The 20,390-nt window shown below is 54.7% G+C and overlaps 1 protein-coding gene across 1 annotated transcript; it reads left to right on the top strand.

The window, feature by feature from the left end:
- Window positions 1–6,236: 6,236 nt before the first annotated feature.
- Window positions 6,237–20,029, top strand: FAM234A (family with sequence similarity 234 member A). Its single transcript, XM_069487208.1, has 12 exons — window positions 6,237–6,304; window positions 7,739–8,039; window positions 13,959–14,075; window positions 14,440–14,631; window positions 16,085–16,215; window positions 16,617–16,749; window positions 16,981–17,110; window positions 17,463–17,603; window positions 17,926–18,001; window positions 18,186–18,359; window positions 18,714–18,816; window positions 18,897–20,029. The coding sequence occupies exons 2-12, from the start codon at window positions 7,769–7,771 to the stop codon at window positions 19,106–19,108; spliced, it is 1,680 nt and encodes a 559-aa protein (XP_069343309.1). The 5' UTR covers window positions 6,237–6,304; window positions 7,739–7,768; the 3' UTR covers window positions 19,109–20,029.
- Window positions 20,030–20,390: the final 361 nt, after the last annotated feature.

Genomic DNA, 20,390 nt, shown 5'->3' with positions numbered 1-20,390 from the left:
GAAGGAATCAGTGAGAATATTCCTGGGGGTGCTGTGGTTATCGTCTCTCCATCCTGTTGTTTACCTGTTTTTAAGGTAAACAACAACATTTGAATTGCAAATGTGGTCCTTACCCAGTGTTTGGTTCTCAGTTTTCTATCATAAAGAACGGAAACCTTTAGGGGAAGATCACAGTATCTTTTACCTATTTTTATAAAGTATCTTTAATTTTACTGGAACAAGAATCTTGGAACTCTGTAATAATTAACAGAAAGAAGGCCGGGCGCGGTGGCTCACGCCTGTAATCCTAGCACTCTGGGAGGCCGAGGCGGGCGGATCGTTTGAGCTCAGGAGTTCTAGACCAGCCTGAACAAGAGCGAGACCCCGTCTCTACTGAAAAATAAAAAGAAATTAGCTGGACAACTAAAAGTATACAGAAAAAATTAGCTGAGCATGGTGGCGCATGCCTGTGGTCCCAGCTACTCGGGAGGCTGAGGCAGGAGGATTGCCTGAGCCCAGGAGTCTGAGGTTGCTGTGAGCGAGGCTGACGCCATGGCACTCTAGCCTGGGTGACAGAGCAGGACTCTGTCTCAAAAAGAAAAAGAGAGACAGTTCAGGGTAAATTATGTGAGCCAGTCATTTATGCAGAAACAGCGAGAGTCTTTGTTCTCAAAGAGACGACAGGCAAGTTGGAGATGTAAGACCAGTTTTGGGGTTCAGCCTCTAGTCACCGAATGTCAGGGTTGGAAGGAAACTCAAAGGTTGTCTCCTAAGACATCCGTGCCAGGTGGTCTGTTCACCTGCACTTGCACTCTTCACGGGGGTTGGTATCTCCCGAGAGGCTCACTAAATTTCGGAGCAATGCCGACAAAGTCCCTCCTGTTTTACCTGGGAATGCCTTCTTACGGCTCTGTCCACCCCAGCGCCGCCCTTCATGGAAAGACTTTCAGACATAGGAAGGTATCACCAAGCAGGATTCAATATCTCAGGTGTCAATTCTGTTTCTGTTGTTTTTTTTCTTTTGAGACAGGGTCTTGCTCTGTCGCCAGGCTAGAGTGCAGTGGTGTGATCCTAGCTCACTGCGGCCTCGAGCTCCTGACCTCAAACTAGTACCCTCTAAAGCGCTGGGCTTATGGGCATGATCCGGCTCATCTGCTCATATCTCCCTTCTGTCAATCATTTATTATTGACCCCAATGTAAAAATAGCCCTGTGAGGCCAGACCTTGCCTGGGGTGAGGACTGCGGCCGTCTGGCATTGTTTGTGCTGGCATGTGGTGAGGCCTGGGCACCCGTGTGGCACAGCCCATAGGAGAAAACCCAGGTGGACGATTCCCTGTTCCTCCTCTGCATTGCAGAGGGAACCAGAGGGCAGTTCTCGCTAGTTTCCCATAGGTCAGGTGGACGATTCCCTGTTCCTCCTCTGCATGGCAGAGGGAACCAGAGGATGGTTCTTGCTTGTTTTTTCCATAGGTCTTTGTGTAATATGCTAGTTGCTATCTCCAGACTTCTCTAGGCCACTGGTGAGTGTAGAGGGAGAGAAAGGGACATTGATGAGCACTTTGAAGGCCCAGCCTGAGGACACTGGGTTGTCCACGGAATTGCCAATTGCGGTGTGAGCAGCCTGTCCTGGGAGAATCCCCATTGCGGGGACTGTGGGGTTGCTGGGGGCCGTATCCGGAGACCAGGTGCATGGTGCCAGCCGCAGTGCCCTAACCTGCCTGCGCCCGTGGCCACGGACTCCCTGGAGTCTCTGCTACCTGCATCCCTTGGTACCCACCACGTCCTGCGCGTGGCGCTCTGGTCTTCCCGTCATTTCTGGGTACTGTCCAATCTCCTAACAAACTCCTTTTCTACCTCAGTTAGCTGTCGTCTTTTTACAGCCAAGAACCCTGACTGATGTAGAGAGGCTGGTGTTGGCCCGCTGTGCCACAGGCGGGAGGAGGTGGGCCCAGACACGGGCACAGGCGGCTGGCGCCGGGGCCTCCGGGCACAGCTGTGTTGCCAGGCTGCGCGCCCCGCCTGCGTGGAGGAGGCTAGGCAGTGGCGTGTGACTTCAGCAACAATTCGCAGACATCTGTGCTCCTGAACTGTGATGCTCCGTTTTTGGCATTGCGAATTCACACAGCTGCCCGCTCCTCCCCAAATAGTCGGGAGTGCTTTTCACTTTGAGTCACATTTGGTTAGAAAAATCAGAAAAGGGGCCGGGCGTGGTGGCTCACGCCTGTAATCCTAGCACTCTGGGAGGCCGAGGTGGGCGGATCGTTTGAGCTCAGGAGTTCGAGACCAGCCTGAGCAAGAGCGAGACCCCACCTCTACTAAAAATAGAAAGAAATTATATGGGCAGCTAAAAATATATATAGAAAAAATTAGCCGGGCATGGTGGCGCATGCCTGTAGTCCCAGCTACTCGGGAGGCTGAGACAGGAGGATCGCTTGAGCTCAGGAGTTTGAGGTTGCTGTGAGCCAGGCTGACGCCACGGCACTCACTCTAGCCTGGGCAACAGAGTGAGACTCTGTCTCAAAAAAAAAAAAAAAAAAAAAAAAAAAAAAAAAAAAAGAAAAATCAGAAAAGGGTTTCACAAGTCAGGCGTGCTTTGCTGTGAGCTGGAGGGATGGGTAGGATTTGCAAGGGAAAGATTTTTAAGTAGACAGGAGACTGCAAAGTGTTAGGCTTAGGCTTTTCCAGGACACTGACGCGGTTATAACCCATGTCATGTGAACAGCAGTTGCGCTATATTAATGCAGCTGAACCACCTGAATGCATTTTTTGTTAATGCTCTTTAGACACTGGAAAGGCTACATGTGGGAAAGGGGGTTGATGTTATTCCAAAGCACAGAATCTGGATCGGGAGGTTGTTGTAGGAAAGCAGATTTTTAGCTCAGAATACAGCGAACTTTCAGACAGCTGCGGCTGCACCACCGTGTGAGATATTTTGGTTTTCTCTTCCCAGACGGGTTCCCAGTGAGGCGAACCACCATCTGCAGCATCACAGAGAGCAGTGTTTCCCAGACTTCCTCCATGCACCATTCATGATTTGTGCCATGTCTGCATAACAGTTGTATTATTTTTATTTAATACTTCTTTAATCTACTCACTTTTTCTCTATGAATATACTTTAAAAGGAAATGAGGAAGCGGTCGAGGACACAGTGCAGAGGACCTGGCTGGAGCCCAGAGCCCTGGGCTCCCGTGTTCTCCCCTGGTCCCCCGTGGTCTGGGCTAAGTTCTTGCATCCCTAAAGCCCTCCCAGGAAACTGAAGTAATGGCTTAAAATATTCATAATTTGGCAAAAAGTATAAATCTACAGATTCAAGAAACCAAGCAGACCTTGACAAGGATAAGCCCAAAGAAATCCATGCCAAGACACATTGTAATCAAACTTGTGAAAAATAAAGACAAAGAAAAAAAATTTGAAAGGGGCAAGAGAGAATTGATACCTTATTTTGGGGGAAAAACAATTCAAATGACACCAGATTTCTCATTGGAAATCATGGAGGCCAGAAGGAAGTGGCGTAACATTTTTTAAGTGCTGAAAGAAAAGAACCTATCACACCCTGAATTCTGTATCCAGTGAAATTGGTCTTCAGGAATGATGGGGAAATAAGACATTATCAAGTGAAGGGACACTAAGAGAATTTGTCACCAGCAGACCAACCCTAAAAGAATGGTCGAAGGAAGTTCTTAAAACAGAAAAGAATGATAAAAGAAAATCTTGGAACATTTAATAAGAAAGAAAGAATAACAGAAAAAGCAAAAATGTGTGTAAATATAATAGACTTTTATTCTCTTGGGTTTTCTAAATTATGTTTGACAAAGTGAAAGTGGAACATCTGCTGTGATTCTCAATGTATGCAGAGAAAATATTTGATACAATTGTAAACAGGGAAGGTTTATGAAGATAGTTAAGGTTTATATACTTCACTCCAACTGGTAATATGTTCCAACTAGTAAAATGTAGACTCCAGTAGTTTTTTGTTTGTTTGTTTTTTGAGACAGAGTCTTGCTCTGTCACCCAGGTGGAGTGCAGTGGTGTCATCACAGCTCACAGCAACCTCAAACTCCTGGGCTCCAGTGATCCTCCTGCCTCAGCCTCCCAAGTAGCTGGGGCTACAGGCACCACCACCCCCGGGTAATTTTTCTGGTTTTAGTAGAGACGGGGTCTCGCTCTTGCTCAGGCTGGTCTCGAACTTCTGAGCTCAGGCTATCCTCCCACCTCGGCCTCCCACAGTGCTGGGATTGCAGGCGCGAGCCACCACGCCTGCCCCGTAGATTGTGATAAGTGGGTATAATGTAACACAGTACCCACTAAAATACCTATACAGAGAGATACACTCAAAAACACTACAGATAAATCAAACTGGAATTCTAAAAAATGTTCAAGTAACCCACAGGAGGTCAAGAAAAAGAAAACACCAGCACTCTGGGAGGCTGAAGTGGGTGGATCGCTCGAGGTCAGGAGTTCGAGACCAGCCTGAGCAAGAGTGAGACCCCGTCTCTACTAAACATAGAAAGAAATTATATGGACAGCTGAAAAAATATATATAGAAAAATTAGCTGGGTATGGTGGCACATGCCTGTAGTCCCAGCTACTCGGAAGGCTGAGGCAGGAGGATCGCTTGAGCCCAGGAGTTGGAGGTTGCTGTGAGCGAGGCCGATGCCACAGCACTCTAGCCTGAACAATGGAGCGAGACTCTGTTTCAAAAAAAAAAAAAAAGGGACAGATTGGCAGAGTGGCTTAAAAAATCTTTATGGTGTCTGAAAGAAACTTACTTCAAATATGTAGAGATGTAGGTGGGTGGATAGCAGAAGGGAGGGAAAAGTGAGACGCACCAATCAGAAGATGAGTGACTGTGTTAACATCAGACAAAGCAGACTTCAGAGCAAGGAAATTACTAGGGACAGAGTAGACATTATATAATGACAGGTTAGTCCACCAGGAAAATGTAGCAATCCTTATTCCTTACTATATGCAACACACAGGAGGTGCTGTTTTGTTTTTGAGACCAGGTCTCGCTCTGTTGCCCGGGCTGAACTGCAGCAGCAGTGGCTTAGCTCACTGCAACGTCAAACTCCTGGGCTCACACGATCCTCCTGCCTCAGCCTCCCCAGTAGCTGGGACTACAGGCGCTCGCCACCTTGCCTGGCTAATTTTTCTACTTTTTATAGAGACGAGATCTTGCTCTTGCTCAGGCTGCTCTCCACCTCCTGGCCTCAAGCGATCCCCCCACCTTGGCCTCCCAGAGTGCTAGGATTACAGGCGTGAGCCACCACACCTGGCCTTATTGCTGATTTTTTTTTTTTTTTTTTGAGACAGAGTCTCACTCTGTTGCCCAGGCTAGAGTGAGTGCCGTGGCGTCAGCCTAGCTCACAGCAACCTCAAACTCCTGAGCTCAAGCGATCCTCCTGTCTCAGCCTCCCGAGTAGCTGGGACTACAGGCATGCGCCACCATGCCCGGCTAATTTTTTCTATATATATTTTTAGCTGTCCATATAATTTCTTTCTATTTTTTTAGTAGAGATGGGGGTCTCGCTCTTGCTCAGGCTGGTCTCGAACTCCTGAGCTCAAACGATCCGCCCACCTCGGCCTCCCAGAGTGCTAGGATTACAAGCGTGAGCCACCGCGCCCGGCCCTTATTGCTGATTTTTAAAAAATTAAAACTCCAAACTACACTAATAATTGTTTGCACTATCCTTTGGTCTTAGTGTTGAGAATCCACATAGTTTAGGGATTAGACGAACGATTAAGGAAAGGAGCAGTTTGATTCACTAGCTTGAGGTCTGCGTTACTCACTTGCTGAGAATTCCAAGGAAGAGAAGACCCAGCATGCAGCCTTGGTGTGTGGGTGAGAGGGAGAGGCTCTTTCCTCCCGTGCTTTGGTTTCTCCCAGGCTGGCAGTGGGGGCACAGAGTCTCCACCTCGGGGCCAGGAGACATCTAGTCGTCACCTAGGGGTTAGCGTGAGACAGAACACGGTGCTTCTCCGCTTGGCTGCACCCTGGAATCCCCCGGAGAGCGGCGTCAGCAGCTGCGCTTGCCGGGAGCCCCTCCTCAGGGAGGCTGCTGCACCTGGTGTGGCGTCAGGTGGTGAAAGCACCCGAGCGAGAGGCTTTGCTGTGGAGCCGCGGCTGAGAGTCACGGCTTGGGAAGGACCGAGGTCCTGCAGCTGATACATTCACAGGCTACCCGAGATGAATTTCACCAATGGCTTTACAATTCCTAGGTCTGCCTGGGCTGATAAAGGCACAGATTCCCTGTCCAAACCTAGTGACCAGATGTGCCAGCGGCTGGCCGGGAACGAGTGTTGAACACGTCCTCCTGCCACCAGGTAGGTCTGGGAAACGTGGGCACATCAGACGGGTGGGCCGTGTGTCCAGATCCTGGTGCATCCTGAGCGGGTGCGCCTCCCCGTGCGGTGCCTCTTGGTTGTAGGGGCACCGTCTTGTGCTTTACCTGGAGGTGCTCTGGCTCCAGACAGATGGGGCCCGCTGAGGCTCAACGAGCCTGAGTTCCTTGCCTGAAATTTTAAAGCTTTAAAGATAGAAATCTAGAATTTTAGCATTCTGGTTTCTCATTCAGTTTTTTCCCTTTGCCAAAAGAATTTATGTTTGAAACATTTCAAACATCCCTCCACTGGGGACATGGTCACTAGATTTGCTAAATAAACAGCTCTCTGGGGTTCTTAGCCCTGGTCCTCAGCGCCATAGGCGCCGCTGATAAGCCACTCCCGGGCTCCGCTGCTGGCCTCCCCCAGTTCCCCTTTCCGACAACTGCTGTTGTCCCACCCGCCCCGTGCCAGGCGCGTGGGTCTGATGAGGTCCCTGATCATGACTCACTGTTTGACTCATTTCCTCATGTCCCACTCATTACCTTGGGTAGGCACACCTTTTCTGACCTGCCTCGGCACTGAGGACAAGGCATACAGATTTGTTGTTTTGTCTGTTTTTTGGGACAGGGTCTCACTGTGTTGCCCAGGCTAGAGTACAGTGGCACAGACCTCCACCTCCCGGGCTCAAGCAATCCTCCTGCCTCTGGAGTAGCTAGGACGACAGGCGTGTACTACGCCTGGCGAGGTTTTTTTTTAATTTTTTGTAGAGACAAGGTCTCACTATGTTGTCCAGGCTGGTCTCAAACTTCTGGCCTCAAGTGATCATCCTGCCTTGGCCTCTCCAAGTGCTGGGATTACAGGTGTGAGCCACCACGCCTGGGTCAGTCTCCTAAAGTAGATCTCATTTCTCTTTCATAGATAAGGAAACTGAAGCACAGTTAAATCGCTCGTCCCAGGTCACACGGTTAGCGAGGGCCAGGCTGTCAGTCCAGAGCCCATCTTCACTTAGGATGCTTCGGGTTGGGGGTCTGTGGCGCTCCGGGGAGCCATGTGTGAGAACGTTGGTTTCACCAAGGTCTTCCCTGGGCCACCTTTTCCGTCTGTGCTTGAGGCTCGAGGAAGGTTGCCGGGTGTGCCCGGTGCGGAGCAGGTGGGGTTGGGTTAATATGTAACGTGTGGGCCTATTTCCTGGCACCAACCCCAGCCCTCCTCTGAGGCTCACTCCACTCGTGCCGGCCCTGCGCAGCTGCTGGACCTTTCTGCGTTAATCGGAAACCTTCAGTGCAGCCTCGCCTGTGGAGACGGACGCCCCAAACGTTCCTCCCGCTGCTCTGTCCTGGGCCGTGGTCCCTGGTCATGGGAGAGTCGTCTGCGTGCGGCAGCTCCGTGCCGTGGCACCGCCAGCCTTGCCTGCCTCTCGTTCTGTTGGCACAGTGACCGGGCGTTCCACGCTGGGATGTGCACATGACAATGGACAACAAGGATCTAGAAGCTGAAATCCACCCCTTGAAGAATGAAGACGGAAAATCTCAGGAAAATCTGGGAAACCAACTGAAAACTGAAGATAACTTAAAGAGCGCCCGTCTGCAGTCCCGGCTTTCCCGATGCCGTGCGGTGGCATTTTTCCTTTCGTTGTTTATCTGCCTTTTTGTGGTGTTTGTGGTCTCTTTCATCATCCCCTGTCCAGACCGGCCTGTGTCGCAGCGGATGTGGAGGGTGGACTACAACGCAGCAGGTGAGTCCTGGGACGCTGCCCTGTGCCTCTGCGCGGGGAGGGCGCGGAGCTGTGTGTCCGAGGCTGGCAGGTCGCCAGCAGCCATCAGACCCAGGTGGCCGCCGGTTCTCTGTCCAGGGTTTTCCTGGGATCTTAGGGAGCTCTGGAGCAGCCTCCGTGTGAGGTGCAGGCTCCTCAGGGAAAAGGAAGGTGTGGCTGCTCTCCCTTTTTTAGGGAGACTGGGTTGGGTAGAGACAGGAAAGTGGCCCTTTTGGTTACTTTTCTAAATAAAAAAATTAATAGAGCAACTGGCTGGAAGATACAGAGAAGACGGCCATGAAATGGGAAAAACATGCAGCGGATTGTGTGCTCAGCTTCCCGAGGTGCTCCGGCGAGCACTCTCGTTAGCCAAGAAAGCGCCTTCACTTCTGTCTGGAAATTGTCAGTCTGCGATCGTGGCCCCGAGCAGCCACTGAGGCAGCCTTAGCCAGGACGCTGTCCCTGGGAGGACAGCTCTGCAGGCGGGGTGAATGCCGACAGCCTCGGGGTGTTTCTGGGCACAGGCTTGAGGGCTCCTCTGGTGGGGAAGGAGGACTCCTTGTGGAGGGCCACTTCCTGCAGAATTTAGGGCCTACGTTTGGGGAAGAGGATATATATATTTCTCTTTATTTTTTGCAGCTTTATTGTAGTGTAATTTACTTTTTTCTTTTTTTTTTTTTTTTTGAGACAGAGTCTCGCTCTGTTGCGCGGGCTAGAGTGAGTGCCGTGGCATCAGCCTCGCTCACAACAACCTCAAACTCCTAGGCTCAAGCGATCCTCCTGCCTCAGCCTCCCGAGTAGCTGGGACTATAGGCATGCGCCACCATGCCCGGCTAATTTTTTCTGTATATATTTTTAGTTGTCCATATAATTTCTTTCTATTTTTAGTAGAGACGGGGTCTCGCTCTTGCTCAGGCTGGTCTTGAACTCCTGACCTCGAGCGATCCTCCTGCCTTGGCCTCCCAGAGTGCTAGGATTACAGGCGTGAGCCACCGCGCCCGGCCTTGTCTGTTTATTTTAATGGTGTCTTCTGAGGCATAAAAGTTTTTAATTTTGATGAAGTCTAATTTATCAGCTTTTTATTATGGATTGTGATTTTGGTGTCTTATCTAACTCCGCCTAATTCAAAGTCAGGAAGATTTTCTTCTGTTTTCTTCAAGTAGTTTTATCTTTTTTTTTTAAGAGATGCGGATCTTGCCATGTTGCCCAGGCTGGACTTGAGCTTCTGCACTCAAGGGATCCTCCCACCTCAGCCTCCCAAGTAGCTGGGACCACAGGCGTGGGCCACCACACCCAGCTGATAGTATTTGCTTTTATACTTAAGGCTGTGATCGATTTTGAGCTAATTTTTGTGCACAGTGTTTGGTGGAAGCAAATGGTAGAATTTTGAAAACCATCACCTCACCCTTCCTTGCTAGCAGGACCTTAGAAATAGAGGCAGATTTAGGCTGGGCACAGTAGCTCACACATGTAATCCTAGCACTTTGGGAGGCTGAGGTGGGAGGATTGCTTGAGCTCAGGAGTTTGAGACCAACCTGAGCCAATATAGCAAGAACCCATCTCTACAAAAAATAGAAACATTAGCTGGGCGTGGTGGTGGCGGCTATACTTCCAGCTACTCGGGAGGCTGAGGCAGGAGGACTGCTTGAGCCCAGGAGTTTCAGGTTGCTGTGAGCTGTGATTGTGTAGAACCTGTAGATTAGTTTGGGTAGAATTGCTGTCTTAACAATATTAAATCTTCCAGTCCATGTATATGGAGTGTATCTCCATTTATTTAGATCTTTAATTTAACTTTAACAATGATTTGTAGTGTTCCATATATAAGTCTTACACTTCTGGATTCCAGAAGTATTCTCTTTGATGCTGTTATGAAAGGAATTGTTTTATGAATTTAATTTTTGTGTTCATTGATTTTATATAGAAATACTATTGATACTATATTGACTTTTTTCTCGTGACCTTGCTAAACTCATTTATTAGATCTAGTAGAAGTGTGTGTGTTCTTTAGGATTTTGTATGTAGAATGGTGTCATCTGCCAAAAAAAAGATACTTCTTCTTTTCCAATCTGGTTGCCTTTTATTTCGTTTTCTTGACCAATTTCACTGGCTAGAATTGTAGTACAAGTTTGAATAGACCTGGTAAGAGCAGATATCAGCTTCCCAGTCTTAGGGAGAAAACAGTGTGTCTTTAGCACTAAGTATGATGTTAGCTGTAGGTTTTTCATAGATGCTCTTACCAGTTTGTTGAGCTTTTATCATGAAAAGATACTGGATTTCACTAAATGCTTTTTTTGTGTCCATGAGATGATTGTGGGATTTTTGTCCTTTGTTCTATTAATTTGGTATATTGCATTAATTTATTTTCAGATGTTAAATCAACCTTGCATTCCTGGGATAAAATCTGCTAGATGTTGGTATAGAATCTTTCGTTTTTCTCTTTTTTTGGAGACACAATCTCGCTGTGTTGCCCAGGCTGGGCTCAAGCCGTCCTTCTGTCTCGGCCTCCTGGGTGCAGGGACGTGCCACCGTGCCCAGCAGAATCCTGTTTCTTAGTTGGGGGATTCGGGTTGCTAATATTCTCTGATGATTGTTAAGTCCATATTAATGAGAGATATTGAACATAGCGGTTTTTTCTTGTGATATCTTTGTCTGGCTGTGATGTTAGGATTATTCTGTCCTTATAAATGTGTAGATAGCCAGGGGCCTCTCTGGTCTCTCCTGGTTGCGTACAGAGCCTTCAGCCTGCAGTGATGGGTAAGCTCTTATCAAGACCAGCCACCGCTGGGCCCTTCTGTTCAGTGTCTGGCTAATCTTCCTGTGTGTTACGTGTCCCACCTGTGTCGCCACCTGTGGCCAGCTTCCAGTCGGACACCATGTGTCTGCTCAGGAGGTCACTGTTGTTTCAAAAATGCCCAGACGTGTGGGCAGCTGACTGCGGGGAGGTGGGGAACGGGAGCCGCCCAGGGTAAAACGCCCCCGGTTCCCACGGTTCTGACCCAGGGCTTCGTAGTTCTTCTGAAGTATGGTCGTGGGCCGCCTAGCCACAGGGGTGTGTTCCGAGACATGTGTCACTAGGTCACTGCGCAGACATCAGAGTGCACTCACACAGGCCTAGAGGGTCTGGCCGCTACAGCTCGGCCGTGTGGCTGCGCAGCTGTACGCGCGTGGCTGTGCTGGGCACCGCAGGCAGCCGTGACACACTGGTGAGTGCTGTGCGCCTGAACACAGCAAAGGCGGAATAAAAGTGCGGTATGGGGATCGGACCGTGGTGCGCCTGTATAGGGCAGCTCCGCTGTCATCCTGGGGGCCACTGTTGTGCACGCGGCCTGTCACGGACCAAAGCATCGCGGTGTGACACGGGACTGTAATCACGTCTCAGCTTTTCGTTTGCCTTTAATCTACATCCAGAATCCTGATGTGGCTGTTTTTGACGACTGTGTCCTCTTGTGTTTCCACTCTTTGGGGAGAGCGTTTGCCAAGCTCCTCACTGCACCACTGGGTGCAGGAGTCTGTGTCGGGTGCTTGATTTCTAAAACTCGTGGTAAAGGACCTCACAAAACAATTGCCGTTTTAACCACTTGTGAGTGTGCAGTTCGGTGGCATTGGGTACATTCCCAGGGCCGCGTGGCTGGCTCCCTGTTTCCAGAACTCTTCGTCACCTCAAGCGGAAACTCTGTACCCCGTGAGTGATAACTCCCATCTCTCTGCCCCCGGCCACTTCTGGCCTCTGCTGTCTGTCCCTGTGGGTTTCCTACGCCAGGTGCCTCCCGTGGGTGGCGTCGTACGATATGGGTCCAGTTGTGTCTGGCCTATCAGTAGCGGGATGTCCCCACGGCTCGCTCATGTCGTGGCGTGGTCAGCCCTTCCTTCCTTTCCGTGGCTTCGCTCCTCCGTGTGTGGCACATTCTGCTTCCTCACCCTGTTGACGGACACGCGTGTTGCCTCCACCATGCGGCTGCTGTGAATGACGCCGCCGTGAACAGGTGTGCGAGTAGCTATTTAGGTCCCTTTCCCGGTTCTCACGGGTGTGTCTAGGAGCAGCCTTGCTAGATGACCGGCCAACCCTACTCTTAGCCTTTGTAGGAGCTGCCGACCTTCTCTTCACACCGGCAGTGCACAAGCATTCAGCTTTGCCAGCACTTGTTTTCTGTTTTGGTGTTTAGTTTTGTGGTAGCCATCCTAATGGGTCTGAAATGGTGCCTTGTTACGGTTTTGGTCTGCGCTCCCTGATGGTTGGTGACCTTGAGCCTCCTTTCATGTGATTATTGGTCGTTTGTGTATCTTTGAGGAGAAATGGCTATTGAGTCCTTTGTCCTTTTTTGGGGGGGGCTTGTTTTGTTGTTGGCTTTTAGGACTTCTTTATGTATTCTGGATAGTAATCCCTTATCATCTGTGATTCGCAAATATTTTCTCCAGTTCTGTGGACTGTCTTTTCGCTCTCTTGATAGTGTTCTTTGATGTACAAAAGGTTTTAATTTTGATGAAGTCCAATTTATTTTTGCTTTTATTTTTTTAATTAAAAAAATTTGTTTTTTTAGAGACAGGGTCTCACCTTGTTGCCTGGGCATGACGACAGTGGCATGATCCTAGCTCACAGCAACCTCAGACTTTGGGCTCAAGCGATCCTCCTGCCTCAGCCTCCTGAGTAGCAGGTAGACAGGTGCCACCACCACGCCCGGCTAATTTTTGTACTTTTTGTAGAGACGGGGTCTCACTGTGTTGCTCAGAGTGGTCTCAAACTGATCCTCCTGCCTTGGCCTCTCAGAGTGCTAGGATTATAGGCGTGAGCCCAGCCTGTTCTTACTTTTGTTGTCTGTGCTCTTGGTTTCATATCAAGAAATCATTATCGGCCGGGCGCGGTGGCTCACGCCTGTAATCCTAGCACTCTGGGAGGCCGAGGTGGGCGGATCGTTTGAGCTCAGAAGTTCGAGACCAGCCTGAGCAAGAGCGAGACCCCATCTCTACTAAAAATAGAAAGAAATTATATGGACAGCTAAAAATATATATAGAAAAAATTAGCCGGGCATGGTGGCGCATGCCTGTAGTCCCAGCTACTCGGGAGGCTGAGACAGGAGGATCACTTAAGCTTAGGAGTTTGAGGTTGCTGTGAGCTAGGCTGACGCCACGGCACTCACTCTAGCCTGGGCAACAGAGTGAGACTCTGTCTCAAAAAAAAAAAAAAAAAAAAAAAAAAGAAATCATTATCAAATCCGATGTCATGAAGATTTTTCCCTCTGTTTTCTTCTCAGAGTTCTGTCATTTTAGCTGTTACGTTTAGGGCTTTGGCCGCCCCCCCCCTTTTTTTTTTTTGAGAGACGGGGTCTTGCTATGTTTCCCAGGCTGGATTCAAACTCCTGGGCTCAAGCAATCCTCCTGCCTGAGCCTCCAAGTAGCTGGGCCTGTAGATGTGAGCCACCACACCCAGCTGTTCTGATCCATTTTGGATACATTGTGTCAGCTAAAATACATGGTATAAGGTAAAAGTCCAACTTCATTCTTCTGGTGTTTTATTTTAAGGCATATAGTTTATCATTTCAGTCCTTGAATGAAAGGGTACGGAGTGTGGGCTGTCTGGCTCCCAGCCTGGTCTGGGGAGGGATCGTCCCTGAACAGAAGGTGTTCATGGTACCCAGGTGTCCTGCACGTCCCTTCCTGAAGGTTAACACTTGGCGCTGCCGTCCGATCCCGGCCGTGGCCACGAAGAGTTGCTGCTGTTCTGAAGAGGCGTAGGGATTCTCTCACCCTAGTGAGACGGAAGCCACTTCTCTAGTGGGCTGATCTCACGGTGGCAGATTCTGACTGTGCCAACCCCGCGGAGCAGAGGTGTAGGCGGGGTTAGACTCGACCCTCCCTGTGACCAGGCGTGGCCCATGGCATACGGTCTGTGGTTTTCTTTTTCAGTCACCTACGACTTTCTGGCTGTGGAAGACATAAACAGGGACAGGATCCGAGATGTTCTGTTTCTTTATAAAAATACCAACGGCATCAACAATTTCAACCGATCCTGCGCTGACGAAGGTAATTTTGATTTTATCTGGAAAAGGAGGAACCCCCTGTAGGAGGAGGAATCTTTGCTTTAGGTCATCCTCTCACTTTAGCAGTGTCTGGGGGAAGCAAATGGTGGCACTTCTGGAAACCACGACAGCATTTCTCCTCCTAGCAGGACCAGGAAGGGGCAGGGAGCAGGCTCAGCTCTCGGCACCTTCTGGGCTGTGACCCCCGGGGTCGGCACTAGAGCCCTCCTGGATCTGAAGCACCAGGGCCCCGGGACGGAGGAAGCACGCCGTGCGGCGGGCCCTGTGGCCGGGGGTGGAGTGTGGGGAGCTGGGCTGGCGGAGCACAGGCTGTGGCCGGCCCAGCCGCCCGCGTCTGTCCCCTGCAGGCTTGTCCTCCCCCTGCGCCTTTGTGGCAGCTGTGTCGGGGGCCAACGGCAGCACGCTCTGGGAGACGCCTGTGGCCCCGGATGTGGCCCTCGTGAAGTGTGCCGTGTCCCAGCCGCGGGGCAGCGAGGGGTCCTCCGCCTGCATCCTCGTGGGCAGACCCGATCCCGTCACTGCAGTCGACTTGTCCACAGGTGGGCAGCACACAGGCTTGCACCTGAGCCGCCTCACCCAGGAGGGCCAAGGCGGGACGCCCTGACGGGGTGGGCCTGAGATCTCAGGGTGGCTGGCTGGGCGGGAAGGAGGGGTGCCACCAAGGAGGCTTGGAGGCCTCATCATGCCTCAGCTCCCGCGCCTGCTCTGAGGTGTCCTACCGCTGTCTTGTCACCTCTGGGTTACATTTTGGCTGTGGATTCGCGGCAGAGTCGGTCAGAAACCCGTGGGGTGGGGACAGGGAGAGGAGGCTGCCAGCCGTTCGTGGCCACACAGGGGCAGTGCCCAGGGCAGGCCCGGAGCCTGAACCCGTACGTCACCCCCAGGCAAGGTCTGAGGCTGTTGCTGCTCCTAACCTTGAGGGCACATGTCTCTGAGCCCTGGTGTCACAGGTCAGTCACCAAGGGAGGCAGCGCACGGTGGAGCAGAGGTGGTTTGGCTGGAGTCCCTTGCACTTTACCGAGGTCTGAAGGAATCGTCTGCCCAGCTTTGGTGGATGTTAGCATTTCCCTTGTGAGCTGTAGTTTGAAAGGTACGCAGGAAAGTAAAGAGCAGGCTGGGACTATTTTAAGAATCGAGGAATCAGTCTGAAAAAAAGGGTTTGGTGAGTTCGTGCATGGGTAAGAAGCTGTAATAGGCCAGGCGCGGTGGCTCACGCCTATAATCCCAGCACTTTGGGAGGCCGAGGCAGGAGGATCGCTTGAGACCAGGAGTTCAAAACCAGCCTGATCAACATAGTAAGATGCTGTCTCTACAAAAAAAAAAAAAAAAAGCTGGGTGTGGTGGCATGTGACTGTAGTCCCAGCTATTTGGGAGGGGAGCCAGGAGGATCGCTCGATCCCAGGAGTACGAGGTCTCGGTTAGCTGTGATCGCACCGCTGCACGCCAGCACCTGTGGTCGGTAGGTCCACCTGTGAGCCGCAGCTTCAGTGGCTGCCTTCTGTGTGCAGGGCAGAGAGAGGGGCCACCCCGTGCGGCCTGCGTGGGTTCAGCGGTGCCAGGTGCAGGCGGAGGCAGGGTTCTGAGGGGCCTTGAGAGGTGGTTGAGGTCCGGCCCTGTCCACGTCGGGGACACATTCTGGATTGGTGCTTGTTTGGTGCCACGTGGTAGAAACGCAGATACCAGAAAAGGAGGGGGAGCCCTGCAGTGCCCAGAAGTACCACTGTGACCGTGCTGGCACGTGACCGTCCACACTTCCTTCACAAGGTCACGCTGTGCATTCTGTTGACACCACACTGTGCCTGCCGTTCCGGACGAGGACGGCCGCGCACGCCTTTGCCCTTCCCTGGGCAGGCGATCCCGTTTCGGGGGTGCGCGAGCCTCGGGGTGCGGGACGGATGCCTCAGCGTGGCTCTGCCGGCAGAGGCCGTGCCGTTGCCAGGTTGCCGCAAGGGGGTTTGGAGCCACGTTCGCTGAGCGTGTGCTTGGTTGCAGGGCAGACCCTGTGGACCCGTCCCGGCAGCCCCGGCACCAACGCTTCCATCCTGAGCCCTTTGCTCCAGGTGCCCGACGTGGACGGCGACGGGGCCCCCGACCTGCTGGTTCTCGCCCGGGAGGCGGAGGAGGTACCGACCGCAGCGCCAACCTCCCATCCCCGAGGCCCACGCGGGCCACAGCCTCTGCCCGGCCCCCTTGTCACCCCCACTGCCCGGCAGGACTCGGGTCTGGCCACCTGCCGGAGGTCCGCCCAGGCCCCACTCCTGACGCCCGGGGTGCTGAGGCCTCCTTGGCGGCTGGCGCCCGTGGGCCTTGCCGAGGGCGGCAGCGCACGCACCTGCGTTCCTGCCGTCCCAGCGTGAGGACCTGGGGCCCCTGCGCGGCCACACGCTCTCCGCACGCTCCTGTCGAAGCACTCTTTCCTCCACACCCAGAGAACACTGGCCCCGTACCCTGTGGCACCGTTTAAGAACGCCCTCCCTCTCGAACGTCTGGTCTGCCTCAGCCCCCACCGCCTCTGTCCCTGCAGGTGAGCGGCTACATCTACTCGGGCGGCACCGGGCACCAGATCGGGCACAGAGGCAGCCTCGGCACAGACGGAGAGAGCGGCTTCCTCCTGCACGTCACCAGGACGGGCGTCCACTACATCCTCCTGCCCTGCGGTACGTTGTGCCTGCCACGTCCCCAGGACTGGCTTCACTCTCGGGCGGTGCTGGCCTTAACACGACCCGCTCAGCACCCTTGGAGAACACAGCGTGGAGGGAATTGTGAGGTCCCTGGAGGCTGGTCCCCGCCTGCCCCGTGCTGCCCAGTCCCTGGCGGGTCAGAAAGCCTGCGGGCCTGGCTCCTGGGACCTCAGCCCTGGGGACTTCAGCCTCCTCTGTTTTGAATAGCAAGCTCCCTCTGCGGCTGCTCCGTGCAAGGTCTCTATGAGAAGGTGACCAGGAGAGACGGCCCGTTTAAGAGAGACCCCCTGGGGCAGAACATGCTCAACGCCACCACCTGCAGGACACTTATGCACAGGTTGGTCGGGCTCACGGCCTCGTGCGCAGAGGGTGTGTGGGGAGCCCACGGCGGCCACGTGGGCTGGGCGTGCCAGGGCCTCGCTGTTGGTGCCACGAGGCCACCGTGGGCTCAGACAGCAGAAGCTGGTGGGCAGAAGCTGAGTGAGATCCCGGGAGAAGAAGGTTCCCGGCGTGCACTCACCTTCCGCGCAGGGGCAGCGCGGGTCTTGTTTTACGATTTCAAGCTGGAGCACTGAGAAACACAGGGCTTTGGGGGCCTGAGGAAGCAGCCCTGGGACAGGCAGAGCTGGAGGGGCTGCCCTCCCACTCGCCCCGGGCCCCTGGGTCCTTCCCTCCTGCCTCCTGTTTAGCGCTGGAGCAGTGCGCTACCTGGTGCACGTCCCGGGGAAAGCTGGCGCGGATGTGCTCCTTGTGGGCACCGAGGCCTGTGTGCTGCTGGACGGGCAGGAGCTGACTCCCCGCTGGACGCTCAGCACGGCCCGGGTGCTGAGGTAGGAGTCGTCCTTGGGAGCCGCGCGCTTGCTGCACGCCCCCCCGCTGCACGCCCCCCCCACCGCCCGAGGCCCCACCTGACCCCACTCGACCCCACCCGAGCCCACCACCCCTGCAGCCCCCGCAGCCCCCGCAGCCCCCGCAGCCCGGCACGTCCCAGGGACGAGGAGACACCCCAGGGATAAGGGCCGAGGTGGGCTGCCCTGCCCTGCCCTGCCCAGGTGCCACAGAAGGGTGAGGGGCACACCTGTCCCCGGGCATTTCCTACATCTCAGTCTTCGTAGAGGCCCCCTGTGAGCTGTTCTTCCCTGATTCTTCTAGAAAACCCATTTTCGGCCACTACAAACCAGACGCCTTGGCTATGGTCATTGAGAATGGAACTGGTGTTGACAGACAGGTTGGCTGTACTTCCTTCTGAGGTCCCACCCTTGTCCCTAGCTGGGGGTGGCCTGGTCTGAGAGCAGGGCTGTGGCCGGGGACGGAGCAGCTGCCCTCAGGGCCTGCGTGGGTGGGGGAAGGGGGGGTGCTTGTGCCTGTTGGGCCCTGAGGCTGCCCCAGAGCCCCCACCTCGCCCTGCGCAGATCCTGCTCCTGGACCTCGGCACCAGGGCCGTCCTGTGGAGCCACGTCCTCCCCAGCCTTCCCGGCAGCCCTCCGTCCTCCAGTCTGCCGACCGCAGACCACCGCTCGGCGTTCTTCTTCTGGGGCCTCCATGAGCTGGACAGTGCCAACCAGACCAACCAGACCAACCAGACGGTACGGGGCACCTTGGAGCAGCCCCTGCCAGGAGCCAGGCGGGAGATACCAGGCCTGGGTCCCACTGGGAGTGCCCAGAAGCTAATCGGTGACTGGGTGCCCCAGATAAATTGAAGTCAAGTGAGATCTGTCACGATGAGGCGGTGCCAGAGGAAATGTCCCGGGGTGTCTTGAGGGCGGACTCGGCAGCCCTGTGGGGGGCAGGGCGGTGCCCCGGTGGGGGAGGGGTGGAGTTGGGGGAGGGCTGCGGGCGTGGCCACTGTGACCGCAGCGCCCTGCGGCGGTGACCCGGCGCTGCCCAGGACACAGCTGCGGCCCGGGCACAGCGAAGGCCATTGCCGGTTCTCCCTGCAGGAGACCAGCGCCGCCGGGCACAGCCTGTACATGTTCCACCCCACCCTGCCCCGCGTGCTGCTGGAGCTGGCCAACATCTCTGCCAACATCGTCTCTTCTGATGGTGAGTGTGGCCTTGAGCCGGGGCCGGGGTCTCCCCACCGTCGGGTCCTCTGCGGGTGCTGACAGCTCTGCGCCCCGCAGTGGTCCTGCTGGAGCCGAGCCGCCACGCTGCCTGCGTCCTCTTGACGGGCCCGGCCCGCTCCGATGTGCCCGGCCTGGTCTCCGTGATCAAGCACAAGGTTCGGGACCTTGTCCCGAGCAGCAGGGTGGTCCACCTGGGGGAGGCCGGGCCGGACAGTGACCAGGCCGTCAGGGACCGGTTCTCCCGGCTGCGCTACTGGAGTGGGGTGTGAGATGCGTGCTCCCCGCACCCTGCAGGGGCGACTGCAGCCGCTGAAGTTAGACGTCGGCCTTCCCCGGTCTCCATACTTGACTGCCCCACCCCCAGGCCCTAGCGCTGTGTGGGGGAGGGACGCCCAGGCCTCCCCTGCTGCCCGGCACGCCGTGTCCTGAGTCCGCACACGGGGCTTGCGCTGCACCCCGCCGGGGTCCTGCTCATGGCCTCCCCGGGCCACCTCAGGTGGGGTTCGGTCCCACAGCACCCGTCCCCAATGGCGCCCTTCCCCCGCCGGCTTCTCCCAGGCCAGAGAGGCCGAGATCACTGGAAGGGCCCGGGGTGTCCCCGAGGATGTGCTGCCCACACTTCCTGCAAAGTCCCCTCCCGCCTCCTGTGTGATTCTGTCTGTGCACTGTTCCCTGGGAGTCATGGCTCTCACAGGGGGGGCCCGGGGTGGCCTCAAGGCAGCAGCCGGGACCTGAGGCAGCTCTAGCCCCCGGCCCTTCCCGGAGCGAGGGGGGACCCTGTAGCACGGTGGGTGACTCGGCCCGCAGGCTCCTGACAGGTAGGGTGCTGCGCCGGAGCTGGGAGCCAGCGGCTCCCCGGGTGCCCGTGGGGGCTTCCCACCCCCTGCGTGCTGTGACTGTCCCAGGGAGCGGGCCGCAAGATGCACGCGTGGGGCAGTGCACACGGGCTGCTCGTCCCTCGAGAGGGCCCCGTGCCCGGGCGTGGGAAGCACCCGGTGCCTCCTGCCCCCCCTGGTGCTCCCACCAGCCTGTCGCCTGGTCCAGGACTCACCTCTGTGCCTTGCTGCCCCCAGCCAAGGGCAGCTGTGGGCCCTGCCCAGACAACAGCCCACGCTTTGTAGCCAAAGCAGCCTGAGGACTCCAGTCACCACGGAAGAAACCAGAATAAACGTTTTTGCACTGTCTGAAAAAGCCCAGTGGTCGGGTGTGAGCTGGTGTCTGTCTGCCTGTCTCTCTGCTCCCAAGGGCGTGGGATGGAGCTGTTCCTGGCACGGTGACCAGCAGTGCGCTGCCCCTCCTGGTCAGGGTGGGAAGGGTGACCGGGGAGGTGAGCACCCCACACCCGGACCTGCCCCCGGAAGCGGGGGCCCTGCGGGCTCAGCACAGCCTCCAGGGGCCTCTGAAGGGGCAGTGGCTTTAGAGAGCCCTGCGGGCGTTTCCTGTGTCCTAGCTGCACGGGGGTAGCTTTGCTCCTGTTTCTCCTCGCCAAGGCTTGGGGGGGACTTGGGGGCCGAAGTCTGAACAGGTGGGAGCCCTCATGCCAAGAAGTGG

This window comes from Eulemur rufifrons, chromosome 14, assembly GCF_041146395.1.
Source record: "Eulemur rufifrons isolate Redbay chromosome 14, OSU_ERuf_1, whole genome shotgun sequence".
In the NCBI taxonomy this organism is placed as follows: domain Eukaryota; kingdom Metazoa; phylum Chordata; class Mammalia; order Primates; family Lemuridae; genus Eulemur; species Eulemur rufifrons.
Note: the sequence above shows the minus strand (reverse complement) of the source record. Positions and strands in the feature narration are given on the sequence as shown.